Source organism: Canis aureus, chromosome 2 (genome assembly GCF_053574225.1).
Source record: "Canis aureus isolate CA01 chromosome 2, VMU_Caureus_v.1.0, whole genome shotgun sequence".
NCBI lineage: Eukaryota > Metazoa > Chordata > Mammalia > Carnivora > Canidae > Canis > Canis aureus.
In genome coordinates this window covers 77,172,751-77,185,291 of record NC_135612.1, presented here as the reverse complement: position 1 = coordinate 77,185,291, position 12,541 = coordinate 77,172,751, and the positions used below count along the sequence as shown (strand labels likewise).

Genomic DNA, 12,541 nt, shown 5'->3' with positions numbered 1-12,541 from the left:
GTTTTTATTGATTTTAGGGGGGGGGGGATCTCTCTATTTCCTGGATCTGAATGCCTGTTTCCCTTCCCAGATTAGGAAAGTTTTCAGCTAGAATTTGTTCAAATACATATTCTGGCCCTCTGGCCCTTTCGGCGCCCTCAGGAACCCCAATTAAACGTAGGTTTTTCTTTCTCAGGCTGTCGTTTATTTCCCTTAATCTATCCTCATGGTCTTTTAATCGTTTGTCTCTTTTTTCCTCAGTTTCCCTCTTTGCTATCAACTTGTCTTCTATGTCACTCACTCGTTCTTCCACCTCGTTAACCCTCGTCGTTAGGACTTCTAGTTTGGATTGCATCCCATTCAATTGATTTTTAATTTCTGCCTGATTAGCTCTAAATTCTGCAGTCATGAAGTCTCTTGAGTCCTTTATGCTTTTTTCTAGAGCCACCAGTAGCTGTATAATAGTGCTTCTGAATTGGCTTTCTGACATTGAATTGTAATCCAGATTTTGTAACTCTGTGGGAGAGAGGACTGTTTCTGATTCTTTCTTTTGAGGTGAGGTTTTCCTTCTAGTCATTTTGCTCAGTGCAGAGTGGCCAAAAGCAAGTTGTATTGGGAAAAAGAGAAAAAGAGAGGAGAGAAAGAAGGAAAGAAAAGAGAAAGAGAAAAAAAAGGGAAGAAAAAAACAAAAAAAAAAAAAGAAGAAAAAGAGAAAGAAAAAGAAAGGAGAAAAAAAAGGGGGTGGAGGAAGGAAACAAACCACGGGCAGTATCTTCTGATTCTGTGTACTTTACGTCCCTTGGCTTCTCCTGGAAGTTGTCCATCTAGCTGATCTTCTGGGGGAGGGGCCTGTTGTGCTGATTTTCAGGTGTTAGCAGTTGGGGGAGCTGCTGTGCCCCTGCCTGGTGCAGGGCTCAGTGGGGGGTGTTTACCCCGTGAGGCCGCAGGAGGAACAGCCCCAGTGGCGGGGCAGCTCTGGAGCCCTGGATTCAGCTCCGGCAGGAACTCCGTCTGCAGGGCCTGGAGGCTCCGGGGCGGGGCCGCTGATCTGCTCAGCTGGGGCAGGAGCGTCCTTGGGGTCCTGGGCCCTCCCGGCCTCTGCCTGTCCCGGGGGAGGCCGGATCCTGGGCTGTGTCCCGGCGCCCTGTGCTCCGGAGCCTGCGCTGGTGGATTCGCGCTCCCGCCCCGCAGCCCCCTCCGCGGAGCCGCCGCCCGAGCCCCTCCGAGCTGCTCCTGGAACCGCGCAGGCCCCTCTGCACGGAGCCTCTTCCTCTGCCCGAGCCCCTCCGAGCTGCTCCCGCCCCGCAGCCCCCTCCGCGGAGCCGCCGCCCGAGCCCCTCCGAGCTGCTCCTGGAACCGCGCAGGCCCCTCTGCACGGAGCCTCTTCCTCTGCCCGAGCCCCTCCGAGCTGCTCCCGGGGCCGCGGAGCCACCGCCCGAGCCCCCCGAGCTGCTCCGGGTCCCGCCGTGCGCGCTGCAGCCCTTAGGGAGCTCGGCGCACTCTCCTGGGCGCGCAGTTGCTGTTACTGTCCCCGGGAGCCCGAGGGCATCCTCGCCCTCCTGGGTCCTGCTCCACCTCCCCGCGAGCCCCTTTCCGCCCGGGAAGGTCGGTGCAGCTCCTGCGTCTCCGGGACGGGGCTCTCCTGTCCTGGGGACACTCGCCCCGGCCTCAGCCCGGCTCCTCGCGGGCCCCTCCCCCTTGGAGGCCTTTGTTCCTTTATTTCTTTTTCCCCGTCTTCCTACCTTGATAGAAGCGCGAACTCTTCTCACTGTTGCATTCCAGCTGGTCTCTCTTTAATTCTCAGGCCGAATTCATAGATTTTCAGGATGATTGGAAGGTTTTCTAGGTAATTTGGTGGAGACAGGTGATTTGGAGACCCTACTCTTCCGCCATCTTGCTCCTCCCATATTTTTTCCTTTAATATTTAGAGAAATACTCTGAAAAGTTCCAGCTTTTTTTTTTTTAAAGTTCCAGCTTTTTGAAGCCAATAATAGCTAATCTTTATTTAGCTTAGGATATATACCATGCTAAGAAATGTTACATACACTATCTAACTTCAATTTCATACCCAATTTACACAGTAGGTTTTATCCTTTCTCATAGATGGAGACTCAAAGCCCAGCTGACACCTATAAAGAAGTAATGAGGCCAAAATCCTGTGTGCTGGTTCAGGCCTAACCAGTGGGTAATTACAAACACTGCCTGGCAGGCCTCGAGAGAAGCTGCCCTCCCAACACAAGCTTAGTAGAGAGCCAGTGCATTGTAGTCTTGGGAGTGGCAATCAAGGACTCAGTCTCAGGAGTCCTGGGTGGCTCAGCGTTTGAGCATCTGCCTTTGACTCAGGGCGTGATCCCACAGTTCCGGGATTGAGTCCCACATTGGACTCCCTGCATGGAGGCTGCTTCTCCCTCTGCCTATGTCTCTGCCTCTCTCAGTATCTCTCATGATTAATAAGTAAAATTAAAAAAAAAAAAAAAAAAAGACTCAGCCTCACCTCTAGAGTCGGCTATCCTCATCTGCACATCTATATTCCCAGACCAGAGGACTCTTTTAAGAGGCCCCCTTACTGAGGGCATAGACTAATACTATTCTCACTCTCATTCAGTACATTTCCACTTCTGCCCTTGACCCTTTTGCTTCTCTTGATTCCTGGGTCCATAAAATGGTAGGAGCTTTTTGTCCAGGGTTCAGCAATGAAGTGATAATTTCCCCATCTTTGCTGTTCCATGATTTGCTTTCAAATTATCTCTAACATAGAAACACACAGAAATTCACTTCCTTCATCTGTTGAGTCAGTACTCCTTAAATCTAATTCACTTCTCTGCCCTCCTGACCACCCACGGTCATATTTTTAGCCTATTACCAACAAGACCAACCTGGTTCTCTTGAGTGTGCTTGTGTACATAATTGCCTTCAAGAATAAGGAATATAGGAGACTAAATGATATTTTATTGAGTATGAGATCTGAATTAATAAATAGAGGAACCAATAATTGTTAATAATAATATTCACACAATATTTATACATTAATAATATAAAATATAATTATACATCATAAATATAGTATATATTCTATAATAGATTCATATAATCATTAATATTGGTAAATGGACCATGTAATAATTGGATCCTGTAGCCAATTTAAAAAGTAGATAAACTTAAGGTTTTTGGCAGAGGAAATGTAAGAACAGGAGGCTGATTGTTTTAGAGGGAGATTAACCACAGACATTTTAAACATATAATATTAATATAAAAAATAAATGGTTTACCTAAATATAAGTAAGAACCATGTAAATACTAGATTATATGTATTGCTTAAACACATTTAAAGTTGAAAACATCTGTCTCAATAAACTCTATTCCATTTTATTTAAGGTGAAGGATATAATGGGCCATATTGCTAATCATTCCCTATTCAGGAGGTACGAAAGTTTGGCCCAATGTCAATGTAGACTACAATAATAACTCCTTCAAGAGGAGGAAAACTTTAAAAAAAGCCACTGATATATTTGACTGTAATTGACATTTTTGGCAGTGTAAGTGAAGAGGTCAAGAATTAAATGGTCTGTAAAATAACCTAAGCATTCTTGTTTCTAGCAATTTTCACTAAATTTGTGGGAGGTATTATTGAAGAAGAGAGCTTATGGGAAATCATAGAAGAATAATGTTGTATAGATAAAGTTTTCTTAAATCTATAAGACCTGTTAGGTTAAATAAGCATAAATGTTATAAAAATGTTATACTATTCTATATTAATAAAAATATGAGAATAAAAACAAATAAAATTTTATTGTATCAAAACATCACTCACAATGTGAGATTTTCCCTACTAAGCAAGCAAGTCATATCACTATCCAAGAATTCACTGTACAAGTTCATCAAAACTGCTAAGAATTTAAGTTTCTCTTCTCTATAAAGAATAGATCAGGGCTCCTCAGTTATTCAAAACTCAAGTTAGTGTTGTCCGTAGAGCTCAAATCCACTGACATGGGCAGGGATTCAATGCCTAACAATTGTCAAAATCATCATTGCAACCAAAGAATTGTATAATCTAGGAGAGAATTATATCTATATATAGATTATAGAAATATATATATTATATCTATATAAAGAAAAATTTCTTTAGATGCAAAATAATGCATGAAGAACTGAAGGGATTTCTTACATAACATTAGGAAGTTTGAGCCTTGTGAAGGATATATGTTCTCAGTGATGGAGAGGTATACTCTCAATTCAACATATAAGTGGGGGACTTGTTCCTCTACTGAATGGGGTGGGAGTAAGTGGGGAGAAGTGGAGTATAGATCTTGCAAACCCAGTTGGACCTATGGATTCAGTTCTGTATATCACTCATTAGGAGATAATAAACTGGAGTCTATCAAATTGAAAATGTCTAGTGCTATAAAGTCCAGAGAATTTCTATTGCATTTACTCGTATAACATTTGTAGGTAAAATTTGATAAAATCCTCACATTTTTTTTTTTCTTTTGGAACCCTTAATCTACAGAGTATACTGCTTCACCACTCCTCTTAAACCCCTACTATTTACCGTATTATAGGGAAAAAAAGCCCTTCATTCTCTTTCTAGCTTTGACGAGCTTTTACAATTGTATAAAGCCAAAGGGGACATGAGGCATGTCATTTGTCTTAAAGGACAACAACAACAACAACAACAACAAAACACTTCTAAATAAATATTCAAGAACTTTTGAGAGGAGGGGGATTCATAAAAATGGAAAGATCAAGAACAGTTTCCAAAAGCCAATGGAGACTCAAGTTAACAAAAATCAAAACTATCTACTAATTATGTCTATAATAATAAATTGTTTTGTAGAATTCATAAATGTACCTAAATATAATAATCATGCAGGAGCCAGAAAAACTGACTGGAAGCTTTAAACTAGACACCTGCTTTAGATAGGATATTAGAATAGAAAATCAGCACTAATACTCTGCATCTTTTTAAAAAAATATTTTATTTTATTTATTCATGAGAGACAGAGAGAGAAAGAGAGAGAGAGAGAGAGAGAGAGAGGCAGAGACACAGGCAGAGGGAGAAGCAGACTCCATGCAGGGAGCCTGGGACTCCAGGATCACACTCTGGGCTGAAAGCAGTGCTAAACTGCTGAGCCACCCGGCTGCCCTCTACATCTTCTAAAATTGACTTTTTCAGTAATGGGTAGTGATTATGAAGTATCAATACCCGTGTAGGGTTAAAAAACACTTCAAGAGGAAAAGTATAACAGGGAAGTCAACAAAAATACTAAGTGTTACTAAAGTTAACTATAAGTCATCAAAAATAATCATTTCCCCTGATTTTGAATCCTGAATTGTGATGACAGCTTTGTGAAAGTCAGCTGTATTAGTTTATTATTGATGGTTTGAACTCCCAATTATAAAAGGCTCAGAAGATAGCTAATGGCTCAAATCATAGGAATTTGTGGAGAAAATTAAATATAATACTTAATGAAGCATAGAGGCTATTAGTGCTATTACCTATAAACACTTGCAGAAAATAAAAAGGAGGATTAACGTGTGTTTCTCTAAAACCTCAAGTGACATATAGCAAGGTCAACTGGAAAGGATGAGGAAATATTAGAATGTTGTGAACAGATGGCAACAGCCTTGAATTTAAAGACAAAAGACAACAACCAAAAAGAAAAAAGAAAAAAAAAACCCTAAAAAGACAGAAATATACCTCTATTTTAGAAGAGCCCAGTCAAATAGGAACACGAAATTGACTATCACAGGTAGTAAAAGTCAAAACACAGACTTTTAATGTGGGTTAACTTAAATTGATTTCATGTCTTCGTATTTACCACCTATGTGATACTGAGCTATTGTACACATCTCAATAAATGGCTTTTACATGGTGATGATGACTTTTATATAATAAAGAAAATGTGTTTGAACTGGAAGAGACTATAAAGAAACTATAAAACTCATTAATAAATAACAAGTAAATTTCATCTTTATTGGAAACTGTAAATAATTGATAGTGATGGCCCAGAACATTGAATGAAAATTTTATGTCACTCATATGACATATTAGTGATAAGTGACATTATCAATTAAAAGTGACTACTCAGGACACAGAATGGGGGAGATTCAAGCGGCATGGATTTTTCAATAGCCATCTTTTATAAAAGCCCCTCCTTTGAAACTTTGCATTCTATCTTACGAAATAAAAACCTACTCCTAAAGAGATCATCTGATAAGAATATGGGACTACCTGCTAGTCTTTTTGTTATTATCATAACTTATTCTGTGTCTGTTGCTACTTGGATTCTTAATATAATAAATATATTTTTGTACATATTCTTCTAGGTATAAATTTAAATTAAGAGTAGAAGTTTTTTATATTATGCTAAAGTAAAAAAAAAAAGAAAGAAATATGATTACTGGGGGTTGAATGTTTAAGTTTAAATCTCATGTATTAGTTATAACCAGTGAACTACTGTAATTATAGAATACACTATAAAAATCAAATAGAAAGAGATAAGGCATAGTCAAGAGACTTGAACTTGTCCTGTTTTATTTTTCAAAATCTTTGATATTTGTAAGTTAAGAAGAAGCAATTTCAAGTATGGCAAAATCAGATTATTTCAGTTTACTTCACATGTCATTTGAATAACTCCTTTGCGTTTAGCTGCCATTCTGACAAATCTCAATTCACAAATCTGTGTTCTCTGAATATAACAAAAAGTAAGAGTATGTTGGTTACTTTGCCTATTCTGAAGATCAGGCCATGGGTGCCTTCTCCTTTGGCTTTATTGTCAAGTACACTATCTCTTAAAATCCAACAAGAACCATACTTCCTCAAGGGGCCAAGTGGCATTTCTTTCAGCATTCCCTGATGGTTACCTGTTTCCCTTTTCGTGTTCCGTAGTATTTCCCTCATTTCATAAACACCATGATTTTTTAAATTTAGTTACCTCAATCTTTCTTCTGATTCTCCTACCACATGTATTGTGTATGTACAAGGAATCCGCTTTAGAAGAGGTTTGGGGAAGAATATTAATTTCTAGTTTTCATTTTATTTTTATACAATTATAACAATCAGACAATTTTATAATAAAATAATATATTTACTTTTAGAAAAATGAAATATTTTTGTAAAGATTATCATTGTACTTTAAATTTCTTTATGAACTTTCCTGGCTAGGTAATTATTAATTAAACATCTCCCTGATGAATGATATATAATATTACTAATGAGATTTTAATGAGAGACATGATAAATCAATTATTTATTTGATATTAAGAAGATATTTTATAACATATTATGAGCTCAACATAATTTGGTATTCCATTTTCATATTTTTATTAGCTTCTTAGCTTTATATTTAGGCAATGTCTTTTAGATTTTGCTCTCAGAACCATAATATCCATCTTTAATTTATCACAACCATTTAATGTTAGTACCATATTATTTCTTGTAAAATGTAAGAAATTTGCAAGAGCAGCTTATTATGCCCTTTCATAGTACTTTAGCTGTCATATATATTATATAAACACAAATTGCAAATCTCATGGTGTAATACTATAATTGTTCCTAAAATCAGCACTATATTTTTAAAATAGAGAAATTCTGCATTGTTCACCCCCTGTATATTTACCATTTTGATATTATTTTTTCTTCTTATGGATCTGAGCTTCCATCTGGTCATTTTCTTTCATCATTTTTACCATTTTTACCATTTTTTTACCATTTTTTTTTGAGTGCGTATTTGCTGGCAAAGAATTCTATCAATGTTTCTTTAAAGAAAATGCCTTTAGTTTGCCCTCGTTTCAAAAGGATATATTTGCAGGATATAGAATTCTTTCAATGATAGTGTTTTCTCTCCTTTCATCACATTAAGGATGTCATTTTACTGTTTCTGTTATGCATGTTTTCTTGTCAGACTTTAGTCATTATCCTTACATCTCCTATGGAATGAGTATTTTCTTTCCAGTGGCTATTAAGATTTTTATTTTTTAATCTTGTTTTATGCCGCTTGACTATGATGTGCCAATATCTACTTTTATTTGTTTTTACTCTGGCAATGGTGTCTTGAAAACCTTGGATCATGGGTTATAATCTTTGAATAATTTATATTTAGCTAATTTTTCCTTTAAGTTTTGGGGTCCCTTGTTTTCAACATATAGAAGACAAAATAAACTCTTACTCCACCTATTTTCACTGTGTCTTTTAAGATAATCAACATTATCTGGTGGATAACTTTTTAACCTTCATTTATGTTCATAAACACACATATGTTGGTTTTAAAATATTAATATTACAAGTACTGCTCTGTACCTGACACTCATCACTTAATGAAATATAACAATCTTTCCAGGTAGTCAATATTTAAGAAATATCTAAATCACTGGGTTAAACGGTGGCATGTCAATACAACCAGGTATATAGCATAATTAATTCAGCCATTCCTTTACAAATATGTTGTGGCTTCCAGTTTGCTCCACGTTGTTTAATTATAAGTAAAAGTATGACTATATTTGTATTTTAGAAAGACCACTGGGACGCCTGGGTGGCTCAGTGGTTGGGCGTCTGCCTTTGGTTCAGGGCGTGATCCCAGGGTCTGGGATCCAATCCCACATCGGGCTCCCTACGAGGAGCCTGCTTCTCCCTCTGCCTATGTCTCTGCCCCTGTCTTTGTGTATCTCTCATGAATAAATAAATAAAATCTTAGAAAACAAAACAAAACACTCAATCCCATACTCAGAAGACAGGAAATCTCTAAAAGGAAAAGTCAGCTGTATAGAATGTATTTACAAAGTGAACTCAGAACTTTGGAAAAATTATTTGGAAGGAAATAATATCTGGGATAAGACTTGATGTATAAGTAGAAATTAGCTAGAACAAAAAGGCTGGAGGAACTTTCTAGATAGGTACTGCTATATGCGGAGTACCAACAGTTCATTTAAAAAAAAATTGACATAGGAGACAAAAATGACAGATCATGGCATCTGACTGATATTCAGAGGCCAGACAATACAATACAATACAAATCCCATGCATGAATTGGTCCTAAAGATGACACTTTAAGCTGTTTTTCTACTTCAAACATATCAAAATAATACTGTTATTTAAACTTGTATTTGCATTCTTTTTCTTAGTCTGTGAAAAAAGGAGCATGATTCAACTCAGTTTTATTTTCCCTCAGATTACTAAAGGTAGTCAAATTTATAAAGCAGAAAAGAAAATGAATATGGGCTAAATAATTATTTAATGTGAAATACAACTATCAGTTACAGAAATTCATTAATTAAATTAAATATTTGCCAACTGTTCTATACCCTTGCATTATTTTCAAGATTTTCTATCAAAAACAGTCTCATTAAATTTTCTATGTTAATCAGAATGTTTAGCATTTAATTTTGCCTAACATTGCTTTGCATTTAGGTTTTGGATTTCTTTTTCATTATAATTTTGAAGCAATTAACTCACAAGGAAAAAAAGCAATTTGCAGGTTTGTGTAATTGCACAGATGTTAGTCCGCTACACTAGAAAGAAAAGAATAGCGGGATTCTTAGATTTTCCTTCAAAGAGAAAATAAAGAGACAAGAACATGCACACATTAAGTTCTTCTTTGCTTTATAATTCCTATAGATCAATTTTAAAAATTGCATATGGTACATTAAGCTTAAAAAAAAATGTGGTATGGAAAGTTGTTTCTGAGCTCCTGAGATTAGCCTAAATGAGTTGGAAAACTAATTAGTATAAGGAATAAATGTAATTATAGGAGACATAATAAACCTTTGTAGATGATTTACCTTTTTCTGTCCCTTATTCTTATATAAACTTAAAGACAGAAAATCAAAACTAAATATTTTCCATTCAGCTGTACTAAAGTCTAAGAACTTAAATTTGAGACAGCTTTATCAGTTGACTTTCCTTTGTTGTACGGATTTTAACTAGGCAGCTATGAACACTCTTAAAAAGGTAGATATAAACCTCAATTCTTGTATAGGTATTTAATTATTTCTAATAAATGCCCTTCAAATTTGCTTGGAAACAGTGTTGTACACAGAGTATTGTACATTACATATGTGTGTTTATATTAGAGAAATGCTCTGCTGGGTGTTTTAACATTCATTGAAATTACCTGCATGTATAAAATCAAATGTTTTGTTGTTATGCATATTATTTATCCCACATACAACACCTACTCTTCCAAAGTCCTGATCTGTGGACTCCACTAGTCTATCGGCAGAAAATTATAAATCTTGTTGGCAAAATTATATTTAATTAATCAATACCATTATTATTTTACCTACAGAATAGTTTTGAAATGCCAGAGCCAAATTGCACAACCTTACAAAATGTAGTCATCATTAAGACATCTTCCAACTTCTTTCCATCAGTGAATTCTGAAGGAAGTTTCCTGTTGGTCTGCCCCTATGTTATTAATAAAGTAGCTAATATATGACTTTATCCATCCTTGACAACGGCAAACCAGGATTTCCACTGGGATCTACAACTGGCGTCTTCAAAAGTAAGGTAGGATTATCAATGGTGAAACTTTAGAAGTTTCAGAGTTCAGGTTCACCTTGGGTAAGCTTGGTTGCTTATTTGAAGCCTATTCAAACCTTCTGAATTGGTAAAAATGAGCTATAAATGTCACAAAGCAGACTTTCACATGAGATTTACTATACTCTAACTTCTGTTCCAAATCAGGAATACCAAGAGGACAATTTCTCTTGGAATGTCTTTTGTGGCTCTTTTCCAAGTCTTAAATCAAAAGGTGAGAACAGAAATGCAAGGGCAAAAAAAGGGAAATCCAAATGTTTTTAAATATTTGTTTTTATTTTAATTTAAAAAATGGAGATGGCAAAATTGGAAAAAATATTCTATTCTAACTGAATTTTTCAAACCTAAAATGTATCTGTCTAGTTTTCTCATTTAGTGAACATATGAATGAGGTTTATGTCATTAATATGTTTTCAAGATTAATAAAAAAATCCATCTATAAAACTGCACTTCTATTCTCAGAGAGGTCATCCTGCCAACATGGATATTGAGCAAACCTGGACACACTTACTACATAAGCACATTCAAGACTTATGGTGAGAAGCAATGATGAAATTCAGGACCAATATTATATCCCTATAATTAAACCCATATGAATAGAGTTCACATTTTTACCTCTTTTTATTACAAATACTATTAATTAAATGGAATTCTTGGCATGGTGACCGACAGTAGTAACATAACAGTTAAGTATGTAAACTTACAGACATACCTCCATTTGGTTCTCAAAGTTGCCCTTTATTTGCTGTCTTATCTTACTACCTGACATTATCTGAGGGCTTCTGGTTCCCAGTCTGTAAATACAGATAATAATAACCCTTAGTTCATTAGTGTTGGTGACTTTAAGAGGTAAATGTTAATCTTTTAACACAATGCCAAGCATAAAATGAAGATTACTACTACTACTACTACAACTATTATTATTATTATTATTTCTTTCATACTCTATGTCTCATGAACTGTAGAAGCAGAGTTGATAAGTGTTTAGTTTCCTAACTTCAGAATATAACATTTCCACACTGCAAAATATGCTTCTTTGAAAGTCATGTCATCTGTCTACTACTGTCTACTTTTCCACTTTTCTGTCATACATTAACTTTCTAATTAGTCCCTACTCATTCATCAAGGACATAAACTTTGTTCCACTTTATATCTACATACCTATAGATACATTGTGAAATGTATCAACAACAGAAACTTCCCCAATTTTGAAATCACTAATATTTGAACCCATCCTCTCATCTTTTTAGGTATCTTACACCTTCATCTTGTAAGGTCTCTTACACTCTTAGTTTCTTTGTCATGTCTTTTCCAAAGTCTTAATTTCAGACCATTCAAACTGATTAACCTACTGTGCTACTTCTCCACTACTTGGGATAATTCATGCTTATGGAAATATTATCCATGTACATGAAATATTTCAGAATTATCTATATCCTTAACAACCTCTATCAGTTCCACCAGACTTTCTTTCACAATGACCAATGTTATTAATTCAATAAATTTTTGGAGCAAAGACTTCCCTGCCTAGCAGGGATGGAGTATTAAGTACAAGGTACATGGTGCTTACCCTTTTAGAGCTGAGTGCCTGTTGTAGGAGACCCAATTTTAACCAAAAACACAATTTACTTAGACACTACATGAGTGTTATGGACTAAAGTCAATGGAAGTGGGAGAAAATAAAATAAAAATACCTATTTTTAAAGAATGTAGGTATCTTGGAGTATTTGATACTTAAACTGAAAATTAAGGATGATAAAAATGCATAAGATAAATGAGAATCAAGAGTGGGCAGAAGGAGACCTGTCACATGGTAGAAACAGCAGGCAGGCAGTAAAACCCTGAGATGCAAGAGTTGTTATAAAATAAGAAGGCGTGGCTAGAAGGAAAGCTGGGGCCTTATCAGATAAGGCATTTTTTAAAATGCAAAAATAATCTCAACTGGATTAGAATAGAAATCTATAATTAAAAAAAAAGCCTCTAATGCATAACAAGGTAAAAATACTTCCTAAGATAATTTTGTCTATA

General features: G+C 36.0%; 1 protein-coding gene across 24 annotated transcripts in view; it reads right to left on the bottom strand.

Annotated features, from left to right (window-relative positions):
* Positions 1 to 12,541, bottom strand: part of LOC144302548 (uncharacterized) — a 236,493-nt gene that overhangs the window by 180,966 nt on the left and 42,986 nt on the right. For 19 of the 24 annotated variants that reach the window (XR_013369541.1, XR_013369543.1, XR_013369530.1 and 16 more), the window contains one exon: positions 11,226 to 11,307. The exons of the other annotated variants lie outside the window; for them this stretch is intronic. Coding sequence is in view for 8 of the 19 variants with exons in the window: in XM_077880049.1 (XP_077736175.1) it covers positions 11,226 to 11,307 (82 nt within the window). In the remaining 11 variants the exon portion in view is untranslated. The remainder of the gene's footprint in view (positions 1 to 11,225; positions 11,308 to 12,541) is intronic. 24 annotated transcript variants of the gene reach the window in all.